Source organism: Gadus macrocephalus, chromosome 7 (assembly GCF_031168955.1).
Source record: "Gadus macrocephalus chromosome 7, ASM3116895v1".
Lineage (NCBI taxonomy): Eukaryota > Metazoa > Chordata > Actinopteri > Gadiformes > Gadidae > Gadus > Gadus macrocephalus.
The window spans coordinates 24,114,572-24,133,261 of record NC_082388.1 but is presented as its reverse complement, the minus strand read 5'-3'; the positions used below and the strand labels follow the sequence as shown (position 1 = coordinate 24,133,261).

At 52.7% G+C, this 18,690-nt stretch overlaps 1 protein-coding gene across 1 annotated transcript; it reads left to right on the top strand.

Annotated features, from left to right (window-relative positions):
* Window positions 1-2,084: 2,084 nt before the first annotated feature.
* dchs1b (dachsous cadherin-related 1b) lies at window positions 2,085-18,690 on the top strand (the record flags this gene model as incomplete). Its single annotated transcript, XM_060056511.1, is given in 16 exon segments — window positions 2,085-2,206; window positions 2,208-2,329; window positions 3,888-4,013; window positions 4,490-4,699; window positions 5,535-5,791; window positions 6,470-6,676; window positions 7,296-7,692; window positions 8,173-8,286; window positions 8,767-8,978; window positions 9,709-9,860; window positions 10,524-10,654; window positions 11,205-11,491; window positions 12,213-12,354; window positions 12,942-13,113; window positions 13,475-13,884; window positions 14,375-18,690. Coding segments are annotated over 16 exon segments (5,106 nt in total), but the record flags the coding sequence as incomplete, so codon positions are not given.

Here is an 18,690-nt window from a genome sequence, read left to right as displayed (position 1 = left end):
GCTGTGTGTGCAAGGGTGTGTGTGAGTTAATGTGTCTGCTGTTGTGTGTGTGTTTAAGTTTTTGCGAGGTTGTAGGTGTGTGTGTGTGTGTGTGTGTGTGTGTGTGTGTGTGTGTGTGTGTGTGAGAGGGTGTAGATAGGGGGTGTGTGTGTGTGTGAGTGTTTGAGTATGTATGAGTGTATGTGTTTTGTATGAGGGTGTGTGTGTATGCGAGGGTGTAGGTTTGTTTGTGTGAGTATGTGCCTGAGTATGAATGAGTGTGCGTGTGCGCGTGTGCGCGTGTGTGTGCTACAGCACCACCACAGCATCCCCTATGATACATAAACTACACTGAGCTCCACGGTCGCGCTCAGCCTGACCTCCGACCCCCACGTCTGCGCTGGTCTCTCCCTGCCGAGCTCGTCCCTCCCTCCGACGCGAGAGCCAAGCCAAACATGTTGTGTGGTTGAGCAAACATTGAAGAGTTAAAAACCCGTGACCTCTCGGCTGGGGGCGGGATCTGTAGGGGATGGGGGGGGGGGTTGGGGGGGCTCTCAGGTCCCCGTGTAGTCCCCCCCCTCCCCCCCGGCCTCCCTCTGTCCAAACACTCCCGGAATAAAGAGATCACACCCCTGACGACGCTCGTGAACCGGGTCCAGAACCAACAGCCTCCGTGGGGGTCGCTACCCAAACAGCACGCTCTATCGAGGAGGGGGGGGGGGGGGGCGGGGGGAGAACCGAACGCCAGCAGACCGTTATGGCTCAGATCTCCGCGCCGCGCCGCATCGCACCGCCGGCTGGCGTGTGTGCGTTTAGATCGCGGGCGCGATCCGTCGGAAATGTACACACCTCGCCCCGTGTGCCGCGGCGTGGCTGCTGCTGAGCCGGCACACTCACACACACACACACACACACACGGTGCATACCATTACGCATTAACACATAAACACATAAACGCACACTCACACACCCCCCCCCCCCCCCCCCCCCCCCACCTCTGACGCTCTGTGTGCGTGTGTGTGTGTGTGTGTGTGTGTGTGTGTGTGTGTGTGTGTGTGTGTGTGTGTGTGTGTGTGTGTGTTTATACAAATTGTACTGTCGGAACGCCCAAGTACACACTCATAATCTTAATGGATGGCCAGTATGCTGTTAAACTGGGGGGGAGGAGGGAGGGAGGGGGGGAGGGGGGGAGGAGGGAGGGGGGGGAGGTGGGGAGGAGGGAGGGGGGGAGGAAGGGGGGGGGGATTTCCAATTACACTTTATGAGAGGTTAATCAAATTGTGAAACACGGAGTTGCACTTTGTAATGGAGCGTAAGTATATATAGTATATATATATAGTATATATGATACACAACTAAACACGTGTCACACGCATGAACCCCGTAACTTTTGGAACCACAGATTGTATTTAAAGCGTGAGTAAAGAAACGTGCCACGGGACGAGGTCCAAGGTTAATCTCCGACCGACGCGCGGAGAAATTAGCGTCCCGTTGGCGGCGTGTTATTGGGGAAACGGCCGTAAAGCCGTGCTGTAAAAGAGGTGTGTGTTTGTGTTTGGACCCGGGGCGTATAAATTACCACCTCTCGCTCAGATACAGTAGAGGGCAGAAACCACGGCAATGTATACACAGGAAGCCACTAATCTGCACAGCGTGGTCCCTGGACTACGCACACACACATGCACAAATACAAGCACACACTGACTCACACACACACACACACACACACACATATGCTCAAATAAACGCTCACACTGACTCACACGCACACACACACACACACCAAACACACACACAAATACACATACGCGCTGACCCTCACACACACACACACACACACAGACACACGCTCACACAAATACACGCACACACACACACACACACACACACTCACGAACACAAACCTGACCGCACACACTCGCACACGCACGCACACACTGACACACATACACACACACACACACACACACACACACACCGAACAATCCCAGCCAATGTGTATGTGTGTGTTACTGAGTGTGTACAAAAAAGGCCCAGCAAGAGAAAGTCCTCCTCTTTCCACTCACCTCTTCCTCCCCCCCCCCCCTCCCTCTTCCCCCCCCCCCCCCCCAGGCTCGCTCTCCATCCTCAAGGCCCTGGACCGGGAGGAACAGGAGGTGTTCAACCTGACGGTGGTGGCCGAGGACCACGGGAGCCCCCCGCTCTCCACCCACCAGCTGCTCTGCGTTCATCATCGACGTCAACGACGAGGCGCCCACCTTCCAGTGGGCGGAGTTCGAGAGCCAGGTGATGGAGAACCGCGGCCCCGGGACCGCCGTGCTGACGGTCAGCGCCTCCGACCGCGACCAAGGTGAGTCGAAGCGCGAGGAATGCGACATGAGGGACTGTGCGCTAATATGCGAAGCACTGTGTGCCTCCATTGCAGGGACACATGTGGCTCAGGAGGTAATAATATTAATACATAGGTTTTATATAGCGCTTTTCTTGGTACCCAAAGACGCTTTACAAAAAACACAAAACAAAAAGGATACAAATGGACAGTACAGTACATACATGCATACAAACAAATACTCCAAAACAACAATACAGAGAAAGATAGGACAATAAGAAAGAGAGAGGGTGAAAAAAAGATTTGTCAGGTGTTGTAAGTGATGTTGAAGAGATGGGTTTTGAGATGACTTTTGAAAGACGGCAGTGAATCAGAGTTACGGATGGCCAGGGGGATGGAGTTCCAGAGGGTAGGGGCGGCGATGGCAAAGGCTCTGTCCCCTATGGTGCGGTATATGGTCCTGGTGATGGGGGGTGAGGGGAGTCGGCAACAGTGGAGCGGGTAGGTAGAGCGGGTTGGCTGGTAACCGGAATGGTTGCCGGTTCGATCCCCGGCTCACCCTGACTGCTCCTGAAGAGCTGGCTGTCGCCTTGCCTGGTTGTCGCCGCCGTCGGTGTGTGTATGAATGAGTGAATGTGCTTCGAGTGGCCACTGGTTAGAACGGTGCCATAGAAATGCATCTGTTTTAACAACGACCGTTGACTGTGAGAACCGGCTTACCAGTGGCGACAACCGCCGTCATTTATTTCATGCTCGTTTATCTTGGCGTTCGATTTTATGCACAACTAAGCCGTAACACTTCGTTAAGATTTTCCACTCATTATCCGGCACCCAAACAGGATTATGGAGAACATCACAGACGGAATTTGGGCCCGTTGCAGACAAACAGCTTTTGAGATTTTTTGCGTTTGTTGGCCGCTAAGAAACAATTACGGTGATGTGGAGGTATTTCCAACTGTGGTCGTTCTGCTGAGGATCCACTTATAACGAGTTGATCAAATGATTCAACGTTGGAACTCTGTACAGTACACAGCTGTGGCTTACACAAAGCCTGCCCCGACTCCGATGAAGTGAAAGCTCAGACACTTGACAAACACGGTCTAACAGACCCTACCTCAACGGCTGAGCTCGATCACTTTAAAACAAACCGAAACCGCTAATGAAAATATGTGGTTATATATTGGCAAAGTAGAACAAGATCTGTGTTTCTTTTGTGTGCGTGTTTTTGTTATTACTCCTTTTCCACATCTGGAAGGTTTTATCTCATTTACGTTTCTTTAGCTCCTCACCAAGATCGCACAATGGAGCCATCTTTGCAAATAAATTGGAAGATTAAAAAGGGGGAGATAGTCTCTTTTTGTTGACGTAACCCAACACCAGCATCAAACACAGATTGTTATGGTCCTGATTGGCCGGAATTAGTGCCAGGTGACATCACCCTGCACCAATTCCCTCCCATCAAAAACATGCATTTCAATTCCCAGTGTTTTTCCCAGAGATGATGGCATCAAACGTGATACGCAGAGCCTGACGACTTTCCTTTTCTCCGTGACTCTCTCCTCGGTTTCCCCCCACCCAGGGTCCAACGGTCATGTGACCTACGGGGGCGTGACCGAGGAAGGCTTCGTGATAAACCCGGTCACCGGCGTCATCACCACCACCCGGGAGCTGGACAGAGAGGTGCAGGACCGCTACACGCTAACAGGTACTCATGCGCTTCAGCGAGGGAAACGTCAACATTAGCCGTACTGTACTTGTGTGTTCTGTGGGGAAATGGAAATTGGAAGGGGAAGGAACAATTCCGTTGGATAACATAGAATAATAATGACCTCACCCTAGGTTTACTTTGGAATACATTTATTTAACCTTATGTATTTTTTTCCTTTTACCTTCCCTATTGCTACAAAAGATTAGCTTAATTCCAACTTTAACCCATATGCTATAGATCTCTGAAACATACAGTAAAACGCAAACAGATATGAGGTAACAGATGGCCTCATATCTTTGAAAACAATAGGAATCATGACCTGATGTTTTTTCTTTTCTTTTTCTTGTAAACCGTATTTTCTACCAAATATTGCAAGAATTAAAATGCAATATTCAGAAGCATTTTTCACCCTCGTCCATTAATTCGTTAATTGAGTTAATTGAGTCAATTAATTAATTGCCGTCCCATGCCAGTGTACGCCAGGGACGGTGGTCTTCCCGCCCGCTTTGCCAAGGCGGTGGTGCGGGTGGAGGTGACGGACGAGAACGACAACGCGCCCGTGTTCGGGAAGCCCTGGTACAGCCTGGAGGTGCCGGAGAACCAGGAGGCCGTGGACCTCTGCTTCCTCAAGGCCACCGACCCGGACTCCGGGCCAAGCGGCACCCTGCAGTACCGCATCAGGGGTACGGGACACCGCCTGTGTGTGTGTCTCTGTGTGAGTGTGTGTGTGGGGGCGTCTGTCTGCTTGTGCATCTGTGTGTGTGAATGAGTGAGACAGTGAGTGAGAGAGAGAAAGATAGAGTGTGTGAGTGACTGAGTGAGTGTTAGTGAGTGAGAGGGTGACTGACTGACTGATTGAGTGAGTGAGAGGCTGACTGAGTGACTGAGTGAGAGGGTGACTGAGTGAGAGAGTGAGAGGGTGACTGAGTGAGTGAGTGAGTGAGTGAGTGAGTGAGAGGCTGACTGAGTGAGAGGGTGACTGAGTGAGAGAGTGAGAGGGTGACTGAGTGAGTGAGTGAGTGAGTGAGAGGCTGACTGAGTGACTGAGTGAGAGGGTGACTGAGTGAGAGAGTGAGAGGGTGACTGAGTGAGTGAGTGAGTGAGTGAGAGGCTGACTGAGTGACTGAGTGAGAGGGTGACTGAGTGAGAGAGTGAGAGGGTGACTGAGTGAGTGAGTGAGTGAGAGGCTGACTGAGTGACTGAGTGAGAGGGTGACTGAGTGAGAGGGTGACTGAGTGAGTGAGTGAGTGAGTGAGAGGCTGACTGAGTGACTGAGTGAGAGGGTGACTGAGTGAGAGAGTGAGAGGGTGACTGAGTGAGTGAGTGAGTGAGTGACTGGCGATCAGCAAATATTCTTGGCCAAATATTAGGGAAGGATGGCATTCATCGTTATGTGGTAATAACCTAGCTTCTCTCTCTCTCTCTCTCTCTCTCTCTCTCTCTCTCTCTCTCTCTCTCTCTCTCTCTCTCTCTCTCTCTCTCTCCTCTCCCTCTCCCTCTCCCTCTCCCTCCTCCCAGCCGGGGACCCTGAAGGCATGTTCCGGATCCACGCCGGCTCCGGGGCCCTGTCCACCTCGCAGCCTCTGGACCGGGAGGCCACAGAGCGGTACTCCCTGGAGGTGGTCGCCGTGGACACCGGGAGCCCCGCCCTCAGCACCACGGTGACGGTGGAGGTGAACGTGATGGACATCAACGACAACAGCCCCGTGTTCGGCAGCAGCAGCTACTCGGTGGACGTGTCGGAGGACGCCACCCATGGGGCCTCGGTCCTGCAGGTAAGGGGGGGAAGGGGCCGAACCAACGTCGACACGGAAGTCGGATGCAGAGAATTGGGGGGCATTAGCTCAGGAGGTAGAGCCGGCTGATTGGTAACCAGAAGGTTGTTGGTTCGATCCCCGGCTCCTCCTAGCTGAGGGTTGATGTAACCCTGAGCAAGACATTTCACCGTGACTTATCCTGACCAGCTGGCTGTCGCCTCGCAGTGGTTGTGAATGTGTGAATGCACCGTTTATCCAAATAAGTCGCTTTGGATAAAAACGTCAGCAAAATCCCCTAAATGTAAATGTGAGTTGTGTGAGTGAAGGAAATGGATATACTGATAACCGGTTGATTGTGACTTACTTCTGTGTGATTTAAATCTTCAACAGCCAATTGTGTTCAACAGTTGAACACAATTGTTTGGCACATTTCAATTCACCGAAATCAAACAAATCCTAGAAAATCCCTCCATTTAGCGAGTCATTATTGAGTCATTGAGCAGATGCTTTTAAACAAAACTTCTTACGGAGAGCGTTTGATCACCACCTAACAGCTAGATCAAGGTGTTTACTTTACTTGGTAAAGAAGAGTAATTTACTTGGTTTATCTGCTAAAGTAAAGTAATCGCTGCGTTTAGTCTACAAGTTCATATAATCCTTCCTCAAAAGTCTCTATCCTCATCTCTCGTTTCCCAGGTGACGGCCACGGATGCGGACGACGCCCTGAACGGCCGCCTGCTGTACTTCCTGAGCGCCGACGCGCACGGTGCCTTCGCCGTGGACGAGCACTCGGGCCTCATCACCACCTCCGCCCCGCTGGACCGGGAGAAGCGCCCGTCCTACACCTTCCTGGTGATCGCCGTCGACCTCTCGCCCGCCGCCCCGAGGAACAGCTCGGCTCAGGTACGCCCGCGCCCGCGGCCAGACACCTAGCTTAGCTATACACACGCCGGCGGCTAGACCGGTAGCTCAGCTACACACACGCTTATGGCTAGACACCTATCTCAGATAGATCAACTACACACACCCCCGTGGCTAGGCCGGTAGCTCAGCTACACACACCCCCGCGGCTACACCCCTAGCTCAGCTATGTACACACCCGCGGCTAGACAACTAGCTCAGCTGCACACACGGCCGCGGCTAGACACCTAGCTCAGCTACACACACGCCCGCGGCCAGACCCGTAGCTGCAGACACAAAGTCTGAAAAGTTCGGCCGAGTTAAGTAATAGTACCGTGAGTAATGCCATTAAATTCCCAAGGATATTAATTTAAACTTTTCTCTTTACGTTTTGGGACTTCGAAGTTCAACCTCTGATTTAATATACCGTTAATAACTTACCGCTGGGGAAAGGGGGGAATCAATCTTTGTCGTACGTTCGCCTGCCAAGAGAAGATTGCTTGCTGACGTTTAACTCTGGAGCGTGCTGTGATTTGACCCCATTAGCTGCACAGCAGTGGGGTTAAACAGATACTTATCGAATCATCTCATCCCGTGCTCTCTCCCTTCCTCCCCTGACCAGGTGTCCGTCACGGTGCTGGACGTCAACGACAACGCGCCCTTCTTCCTCCAGGACCCCCTCGTGGTGGAGGTGTCCTCGGCCCACGCCCAGCGCGTGCTGGCCACCATGAAGGCCGAGGACCGGGACTTCGGGGCCAACGGCTCCGTGTTCTACCGCTTCGCCATGCCCGTGCGGGGCTTCAGCATCAACTCCCTGACCGGGGAGATCCAGGCCACCGAGCCGCTGGGCGCGCCGGGCCAGGCGCAGACCACCCTGATCGTGGAGGCCATGGACCAGGGCAACCCGGCGCAGTCCACCCAGGGCGTGGTGGTGATCTACGTCCGCGAGCTGGAGTACAGCGGCATCCGCTTCTCCCGGAACGCCCGCGACGTCAACCTGCAGGAGAACGCCGTGCAAGGTCCGTCGTCCAGACCCACGATGGACCAAATTCGTTTTTTTCATTTTCATTTGATCACAATAATCAAGTGACACGGGTCACACACAAATAGAAACCGCAAAGAAACTAAAACAACTAACTAAACTTACAAAATACCATGAAGGAAAAAAAGTATATTGCTTTGTATAAAAGCGAAATCACCTAAATGTGAATGTAGATGGGATGGAGGTGTTTGTGTTGTATTCCCTTCAACATCCATTCATACCTGAAGGTTTAACGAGCATATTGATGATGAAGATGATGACGATGATGATGACGACGATGATGATGATGATGATGATGATGACGATGATGATGATGACGATGATGATGATGATGATGATGATGATGATGATGATGACGATGATGATGACGATGATGATGATGATGATGATGATGATGATGACGATGATGATGATGACGATGATGATGATGATGAGCGTGATGTCCTCTGTGGTCCAGGCACGGCGGTGGCCCGGCCCCAGGCCCAGTTCCCCGACGGCTCCCGCCAGGGGATCAGCTACAGCCTCTTCAGCGGCAACCGGAGACGCGTGTTCAGCATCAGCTCCTCCACAGGTCAGTGAGTGACGCTGCCCTCCAGCGTGTGTCCAGATGGACTAAAGTTGTGAACAGTTCTTTACACGTGCACTGTGTTCACCAAACGAGAACGGCATCGGCCTATTATAATAGCAATGATGCATCTGACTTATCCAGCACTTTGCAATGTTCTCAAAGATGCTGCACATAAGTAACTAGGTTACTTAAAGTTACATAACTTTTATAAATAATAATGATCAAAGACCTGGGTGGGAGGGGGGGGGGGGGGTTTAGCAGGGGAAGGCAAGTCCAAAGAGTTGGGTTTTGGTGGCTATCTAGAGCCATGCTATGTTTGTGTGTTTGTTTGATGTTTGTGTTATAAGTGCTATAAGTGCTATGCTACAAGTATACCTTTTATAAGAGTTACCCGTACGAGTTGTCGATTGGTTGATTGGCTGATTACTCGACTGCGCGGCCCGACTGTGAATACGATGTGACGGTGTCCCCCCCCCCCCCCAGGCGAGATCCTGGTGGAGAGCCCCCTGGGGCTGGACTTCGAGGACCGCCCGCGCCTCCGTCTGGTGGTGAAGGCGGAGACCGTGACCTCCACCACCTTCATGGCGGTCAACCTGATCCTGCAGGACGTCAACGACAACCTGCCCCGCTTCCAGCTGCAGAACTACGTGGCCTACATGAGGGAGGCCCAGGGATACGAGACGCCCATCATTCAGGTCATCATTTTTGCTTGTACACCCCCCCAGAGAGTACCGATAGGGGCTCATTCTGCTTACACACCCCCCCTCAGAGAGTACCTATTGGGGCTCATTCTTCTACAACCCCGCCCCATATGAAAGGACATACAGGAGTTCATTCAGATTCTTCCTAACCCTGATCCTAACCCCCCCACCAGAAAGGCCATATATGAGCTCATTCTGCTTGTACATCCCCCCAACCCCAAGAATACCCACAGGTGCTCATTCTGCTGGTATACTTACCCCCCCCCCCCCCCCCCCCCACCCCAAGAGTATATCATCCAGAAGTCCTACTTTGTTACAGCAGAACATCTGGGGAACAAAGGAGATTGTCTGGCATCCGACTTTAGATATGAATCTAAAGTTGTATTTGTGAGACTACAGACAGGCTAACACTGCGTGGTTCTGAGCTGTACTCCCTCTCATAGAGACGGCGTACATACAGATCACACGTTTCATCACAGGGATAGCTCGAGAACCAAAAACAACTCGCCTGCCCCGTGCCCTCCCCTCCCCTCCCTACCTTATCTCCTCACCCTATCCCACACTCTCCTTTCATTTCTTGCCTCCCATCCCCTTCATTTCTTCTCGTCTCCTCTCCTTTTCCTCTATCTCTTACCCTACTCCTGTTTTGTGTCTCCTATTCTCTACATACCTAATCTCTCTCTTTCTCTCCCACCCTCCCTCCCTCCCTCCCTCCCTTCTGCAGGTAATGGCGGAGGACATGGACCAGGGTCAGAACGGTCAGGTGACCTACTCCATCCAATCGTCGACCATGAGCGGCCTGTTCAAGATCGACCCAGTGAGCGGGAGCATCTCCACCGCGGCCATCATGGACCGTGAGATCTGGACGCAGACCAAGTGAGAACGCACCCGCGCTGGGGCTCAAATATTCCCAAGGCCGTGTTGTTGTTATCTCTTCTGTTCTGTCCCCCCCTCCCTCCTCCTATTGGTTTTAAGGGTTTGGTGAGTGCATCGGGGAGGCAGCCATTTTGTTGACGTGCCAGTGAACATGTAGTAGACAGACTGAGGAGATGTGACGCAGGAATATATTTCCCAAAGCTATATTTTGATGTGCTAGGTTTGTCGGCGTGTGCGTGTGTGTGTGTGTGTGTGTGTGTGTGTGTGTGTGTGTGTGTGTGTGTGTGTGTGTGTGTGTGTGTGTGTGTGTGTGTGTGTGTGTGTGTGTGTGTGTAGGCATGCAGAAAAGAAAGACTTCATTGATAAGTGGAAGCCAGACGGTACAGTTAGCCAAGCCTTTGATTTTAAAAGCTCTAAATCGTTCATTCTGTTCTGTGTGTTGTTCTTTCAGCATTGTATCAGTGTGTACTTGATAGAGGCCATAAATCACGACGTGAATCCAAAAAAAGACTTCACGGATGAATCACAACTTACGGCTAGCTGCAGAAAGATGACTTCACACACAATTACTTCCGATCACTCCACAACCTTTATCTTTAGTTCCCTGTTCGAAAAACTTCCTCTTGCGTCAAAACGTTAAAACAAAAATGTTCTTTCTCTCAGGTTGGTTATCACGGCAACCGACAGAGGCAGTCCCCGGTTGGCGGGGTCGGCCACCCTGACCGTGATCATCGTGGATCAGAACGATAACAGTCCCACCATTCCGCTGCCCTCGGAGATCCGAATTCCCGAGAGTGAGTATACACACAGCATCGTGCCTGACAGGTTACTGATACCCGACAGATCCGTACGATGCGATTGAACCACTGGTCCCGCCCAGCAGGGGTGAGAAAAGTCCTACCAACGTTGTTTCGTCATCCACGATAGCCTTCCGAGTTCCCCTCCTTCATTCTCTCTCTGGCTCCTGCTAATGTGTTGTCAGATCCCTAGGAAAGACTTTTTCTTTCTACTGCTTGACTTTTGTTGAACCTTGGATGCAGAGTCAAACTTAGAAATGCACCAACATTATTTTTTACGCTCGTCCTAACGTCCTAATTTTGTACTTTCAAAACTATTTAAAGTACAGCTGGGCAAAACGTCTGCGTTTCTTTCCGCTTTCCCGCCCCCACACGGCACACGCACACCTGATTCGACTCGCTAACGAGGCGATTAGGCTCATTGAAATCAGGTGTGCAAAAGGTGCACTGGGGCAGTAGACGAGTCGATTGAACTGTAGAAGCGTTCCCACGAGCCCCGCCCCTCATAACGACGTTCCCCGCCCCCCGCCCCCGCCCCCTTCCCCAGACACCCTGATCGGCACGGAGGTCACCCTGGTGACGGGGAACGACGTGGACTCCAGCCCCGAGCTGTCGTACTCCCTGAGCCTGGAGCCCTCCGCGGCGGGCCGCTTTAGCATCCACCGCTACGGCGGCGGGGTCTCGCTGACCGGGCCCCTGGACTTCGAGGAGAAGACCTGGTACACGGTGACGGTGCGCGCCACCGACAGCATGCACCACACGGAGGCCAACGTCACCATCCGGGTGGAGGACGTCAACGACAACGCCCCCGCCTTCACCCAGGACCTCTACCAGGTAAGGTTTTATTTGATTATATATTTTATTGTGTTCCATATGCTTGATCTGCTGTAAGGTTGTCTCTATATTTTACAACAGCCATTATTGGCAAAGAAAGTATAATTAATATAGTAGCATAATTGGTGACCCTTAAATAGCTGAGGAATCGTCATAATCTTCCCCTAATATGTATTTAAATATATATGTACATATGAATTATACTGTCTGGTACTCTTCAGAAAACAATGTGTGTGCCAGAATTGAGCTGCCTTGCTTGTAATTCAGCAGCTCCTGCATTGTGTTAAAATCCCCATAAAAGGGATCCACCCTCCATGTAACATGTGCCCTGAGAATTCCAAGGAGTGTATTAATAAATGCATACACAGTTCATCACTGCGGCAGACTTTCTCCACCTACATAAACACATTATACACAACACATCCGCACTCAATCACACGCACGCACGCACAAACACACTCCCAAGGCGGTGTTTTAAAAATACACACACGCAGGCGATAAAAAGTTAACTATCTAGTCCTGCCTCAGGAAGGCCTGCAAACACAAACACGGAGGGTTTACTAGCATGTCAAGGAATGATATGAAGAGCAGGAAAAACAACATTTTATATTCCTCTCACTCTCCGGACTGTTTTATGAACAACAGCTTCCATTGTTGTTTGTCTGTTTTCCTTCGATTGCCTCGAGTAAGTCCGGTGTTTTGTTTCTCTCCCTTCCCACAGGTGACCCTTCCTGAACACACGCCACCAGGAAGTCCTGTTGTCACGGTGACAGCCACCGACCGGGACTCGGGGGAGAACGGAAAGGTCACGTACCGCCTCATGTCATCCACCCAGGAGGGCTTCCTCATCGACCCCAATAACGGTACGCACAGCGAGTAGTACTGGGATAAAAATAGTACTGGGATAAGTAGCATTGTGTAGCACCTTATCCTAGCTATCTTTGTTGTGTACGGGGAAAGGGTCGACCTAGTGCTGGGCTCAGAAGACGCGATACCGCCTGAGAACAGGAACAGGGCGAAACAAAGGCTGCCATGGCCAGATGGGGCTATGAAACTGGCCAAACCGCCTGTGAATGTGGAGAAGAGGACCATACAATGCAGCACTGCCTTATCTGCCCCCTACTACCCGACCAGTGCAGCTCAAAGGATCTCGCAGTGTTCAATAAAAATGCAAAGGACTGCGTAAAGAAATGGGAAACTGTCATGTAACCCACCAGCCTCAAAGACAAGAGAATAAAAAGAGTGTTAAGTGTTAGGCACTTGTTTGTATGAACACCTTGTACTGCACCGACAGCGATATAGTGTTCTTTGTTCTTAGTTTTTTAAGTGTGCTTCATGAATGTGCTCAAGGAGTCAGTAGGGTTTGTGCTCTTGTGCACCGTGTGGATGTCCCTCGTTGCGCTATGCTGTGTGTTCATCCCGGTCCCTCTCCTCTCCTCGCCCCGTCCAGGCACCCTGTCCATCAGCCAGCGGGCGGAGTTCGACCCCGAGCGGCCCTCGGTGAACATCGTGATCGAGGCGCGCGACGGCGGGGAGCCCGCCCTCTCCTCCCTCACCACCGTCCAGGTCCAGATCGCCGACGTCAACGACAACGCGCCCGTCTTCCACCAGTCCGACTACAGGTGAGCTGCGGCGGCCATCTTAGAACTGATTGATTGATTGATTGATTGACTGATTGATTGAAAACTGTCAAACAGTCAACAAGAAGTGTTCAAAAGCATAAAAAACACAATAAAGCCATGTTGTCTCCATCATGATCCTTAAGATGGAAGGAGAGAAACAACACATGGACGTAAAACATTGAGGACAAAGGGGAATTTACATTATACCGAGTAGTTCAGGGATCATTGGTTTTTGTTTACCATTTTTTTATTGAAGATTTAAAAGGAAATCTTAAAAACGTTGTTAATTCAAGCCTTGTTGGCGGCTCTACGTATTAGCGCAGGTTATTAACGGTGTTGAACGCTCCCCCTCTGCGCGCAGGGCCACGGTGGCAGAGGACACCATCGCCGGGGCGACCATCCTGACCCTGGAGGCGTTCGACAGCGACCTCGCCCGGGAGAACTGCGGATTCGACTTCGCCATCGCCAACGGCAACGAGGGGATCGCCTTCCAGATCGAGAGCAGCGTCCGCTTCCTGGAGGGGCGGGGCTTCCAGACGGTGGGCACGCTGCTGTTGGCCGAGGGCCTGGACTTTGAGACCACGCCCCTCTACAACCTCACCGTGGTGGTGTCGGACCGCGGCGTGCCCCAGAAGAGCTCCAGCGTCGCCGTGGTGATCACCGTGGGCGACGTCAACGACAACCCGCCGGTGTTCAGCAGGGCGGAGTACACGGTGTCGCTCAGCGAGGGCGCGGCCGCCGGCACGGAGATCATCAGGTTCACCGCCACAGGTGTGTGGAAGGACGGACCTCTACATACATATATATATATATATATGTATATATATATATATATTTAAAGTCCTCTTTACCATTCTCTCATTGTCTTTGACATCAATCGTGAACCCCAAACGAAATTAGTGTTTTACATTTTTTGATAGAAATTGCAGCTTAACAGCTGGATACATGCTTGCATAAATTAATCATTTGAACATTTTCCATTTGACCATTTGGGGATTTTTTTTAAAGGGGAAATTTCAAAGTTCTCAGCTTCAAAGTGTTTTTTTTGGAGAAAAGGGCTGAATAAATGCAGCATGTTTTCAAACTCAAAAATAATCGTTCCAATATCGCCCAAAATAATCGTGATTATGATTTTTGTCCATAATCGAGCAGCCCTAATTTGACATAATCTCATCGTCTCACAGTCTGTCTGTTTACTTTTGCTCAGTATGTTTTGTGGGAGTGAACCAATGGCCTTCTGTGTTCTCGTTCCCTCTGCCAGATCAAGACTCCGCCCCCAACGCCGAGGTCCAGTACACCATCAGCTCGGGGGATGACATGGAGCTGTTCACCGTCGACCAGTGGACGGGCGCTCTGCGGCTGAAGCAGACGCTGGACCGCGAGCACAAGGCCACGCACATCATGGTCGTCCAGGCGTCCGACGGCCAGGGCCACTTCGCCCTCGCTCCCGTGACGGTCGAGGTGAAGGACGTCAACGACAACCGTCCCTTCTTCCCCGTGGAGATCCTGACCGCCAGCATCCGCGAGAACCAGCCCGCCAACTCGGCCGTGACCGTCTTGCACGCCATCGACCACGACACCGGCGTCTTCGGGCTGCTGAAGTACCACATCGTGCGCTCTGGCACGGGGAAGGAGAGCTTCGTGGTGGACCCCTACACGGGAGAGATCCGCGCCAAAACGTCCTTTGACTTTGAGAAGATCAACTCCTTCAACTTCATGGCGGTGGCCGTGGACGCGGGCAACCACTCGGCCACGGTGACGGTGCAGGTGTTCGTCACCGGGGAGGACGAATACGACCCGCTGTTCACGGCGTCCGACCTGGCCTTCGAGGTCCCGGAGAACGCCAAGAAGGGCCAGAGCATCGGCCAGGTGCAGGCCCACGACGAGGACGGCGGGGTGGACGGCATCGTGCTGTACTCCCTGTCCGCCGACTCGCCCTACTTTGAGGTCAACAGAACCACCGGGGTCATCTCCCTGAAGATGGACGGCTCGGGCCGGAGCGGGGGGTCGGGCCGGGGGAAGCGCGAGGCCCGGATCATGTCCCTGGACGTGGCCGCCCACAGCCCCCTGGACGCGTCGCGCACCACCACCACGCAGGTGGCCGTCGACGTCAGCAGCACCAGCTTCGGCCTGGCGTCGGACGTCAACATCCTGCTGATCAGCATCATCGCCGTCTCGCTGGCCGTCATCATCCTGCTCGTCGTCATGGCGGTGGTGGTGTTCCTGGTCAAGTCGCGCCGGAAGAAGACGGGCCAGAACACGGAGAGCCAGGCCGTCGCCGCGGGGACGGCCCTCCAGAAGATGGACGACTCCAAGTCGGGCGTCGGCGGGGAGAGGATCTACCACCAGGCCCTGCCGGGGTACACCGGCGACCAGGGCGGCGCGGGCGGGGGGTCCTACACCCGGGGCGGCTCCCTGGACCCCTCGCACTCCAGCGGGCGGGGCTCGGCCGAGGCGGCGGAGGACGACGAGATCCGGATGATCAACGAGTACCCCCGCGTGGCCTCCATCACCTCCTCCATGCAGGAGCACATCTCGGCCCGGGGCCCCGACTCCGGCATCCAGCAGGACGCCGACCAGCTCTCGGACATCTCCTGCGAGCCGGCGGCCCTGGAGGGCAGCACCTGGTTCAAGGGCAAGAAGCTGGGGGGCAGCCTCAGCGGCACGCTGCTCTCCGGCCAGCTGCCCGTGTACCGGGACGACGGCGGCGGGTACCTGGGCACCGGCGGGCGCGGGGGCCTCAACATCTCCCTGCCCAAGGACTACGGCTTCCCCGAGGACGGCAAGCCCTCGGTGGACGGCTCGCTGACGGCCATCGTGGCCAGCGACGAGGAGCTGCGCGGGAGCTACAACTGGGACTACCTCCTCAACTGGTGCCCGCAGTTCCAGCCGCTGGCCAACGTCTTCACGGAGATCGCCAGGCTGAAGGACGAGACGGCCCATCAGAGCCAGAACCCGCGCCAGCCCTTCCAGCCCAAGCCCAAGATAGACCCCAAGCCCCGGATCGACCCGCCGCCCCTCATCACCTCGGTGGCCCACCCGGGGGCCATGTCGGTGCCCCCCAAGGTGCCGGTGATCGGGAGGACGTTCCCCCACCTGGCCTCCCTGCGCCGGTCCCCCATCAGCCACGAGGGCTCCATCTCCTCGGCCGCCATGTCTCCCAGCTTCTCCCCCTCCCTCTCGCCGCTGGCCGCGCGGTCGCCCGCCGTCTCCCCCTTCGGGGTCAACCAGGGCCCCTCGGCGTCCATGATCAGCACCCGGGAGCCGTCGATAGAACAAAGCCCCGACCGGGAGATGAGGATATGAGAGAGTTTTGGGAAGAGGAAAAAACAAACGACGGGACAATAACGGTTGGACGGAATCCACCCACGTAAAAATGAGATTTTGAAAGCACCCGCTAACCCTTAGCCCTTAATCAGACGAGATAACTTTTAATAACACCGAGGGCAACGAGAGATACCTCGGAAAGTGACTCACAAGAGGCGTTCTTCTTCTGGAATGCTGGAGCACCTTTCTTTTTTTTTTGCTTATAAAAACAAGCTGATTCCTTTCCAAATAGTTGGTTTCCATGGAAGAATGGTTACATCATAAGAACTGGCCTCAAGTCCATCAAAGATGACCCCCCCCCCCCCCCCCCCCTTAGCGATTTGGCCTCGTAGTCTCCAAGTGATTTGCCTGAATGGAAAGGACAGACCTCAGAAGGTCTCCCAAGTGACGCAGGTCTCTAGGAACTGAATCGGGTTTGAGTGCTGAACCGGCCCCCCCCACCCCCACCCCCCCCCAAGGTGGACCGGACCCGCAGCATGCCTGTAGTCAGAGATGCCTCAGTATGTAGATACTTTTGTAAAAGCTCCACGTCTCCTCGCTGGCTGGCCAGAGAGCTAAGGACCTCTGCGTTTCTCCGTGGGTCTGAAGACGTTCTTTTCCATTGCACGTCAGCTGCTTTTCAAAATGGCTGCCGTACGCACCCGTATTCCAGACGCCCCCCTCCCCCCGAAAAAAGTGTTTTGAAAACACATGACTTTGATCCGAAAGACAAGAATGTGTTATGTTGAGCTGCCAAAACATCACAGAATCATGAAGAACTTCTTCCGAATGTTTTCGTTTCAGATGACACTTTGTTACGTTTATTTTATTTTTTATATATATTTTTTTTATCGCGTTACCATTTCTTGTGTTATCGTCGTGAAAGAACAGCGGCCCAAGGGGGATAGTTCCAGTTTCAGTTGTATTTTGCATATATGTATATTTGTAAGTATGCTAGTTACATAACGTAGGTTTCTCCTGCCATAGCTTTGGAGGAACGTCTGTGTATATGTGTGGACAGTGGTGCAAGTGAAAGGAAGACATTTGTTTGGTTATTATTTATATGAAAAGGGGATCGGCTGTCACCATTAGACAGTGTTAAAAAACACACACACACACACACACGTACACACACAGACCCACACACACACTATCAGCCCTCACCATGCTGACTTGTAACCTTACCAATTCTGAGGGGGTTTCGTCCCATTCTAGATCTTTCCGACACCCACAGCGGTGCTTCATACCATGTTGCTGTTCCGTCCGAACACAACGACGTTCCATCCGTGATTCAGGGATTCAACAATCACCTCTGTGTCTTCGTATGAAGTGCTTCCTAAACCAACCGTCATCGTCCACACACACACACACACACACACACACACACACACACACACACACACACACACACACACACACACACACACACACAAACACAACATACTCTCCACTGTGAAGACTGTGGGGTCGCCCCCACTTGATTAAACCCGACAACAGGAACTAATGAGTTGACCCCGTTATCGATAAGGTCGACTCAAAGCGAACAGCCGCACGGGGCACGGCACCACAAACTCTCCGGTGATCGGGCTCATCGCAGAACATGAGGAAGACATTCAGAGGAACCGAATGCATGAACCTGGAAGAATGTATAGTGATTTACAGTCCCGAGTTCCCCGCACGGTATTACTTTCAATGCTGCCACTGTGTTCAATGTATTTGACTTCTGTGATTCACATGCGTGGATCTCTGGGGGGGGAGCTCGGCCTCCATGTGTTTGTCTCGTCAGGCGTGTTCTTCGTGTTCGTGTGTACGCTCCCGTTTGGGGCCCCCGACGGAACATCTGCTCATGCGGCAAGAGGCAGATGTCTTCACCAGCGTCTCGTCCGATACTTTCACGTACGACATGGTTTGCCTTTTTCCTGTCCCCGGAATCTGCAAGGCCAACTGCGAGGATGTGATGTCCTCTTCTTTTTCTGTTTCAAGTCAGAAATAAGTTTGTTTTTTATCTCTGTTTCACCGTCTGGTTCCGGTTCAGCCGTACAAGTCGCAAGACTGGAGTCCCGGCCACGCGCTCTTGCCTAAAGAACACGCTGTTGTCGCCCCGGAAACACATTGTCCAAGGGACTCAAGGGGCTGTGTTTGTGTTCCAGAAGTCTGCCGATGTGAGAGAGAAAGAGTGAGGACTGAGGCTGTGGCAGTAAATGGGTTGTTGTACATGTAATTCAAACGCAGATAATAAATTCCTACTGATCTCTTTTTGACAAAAATTAA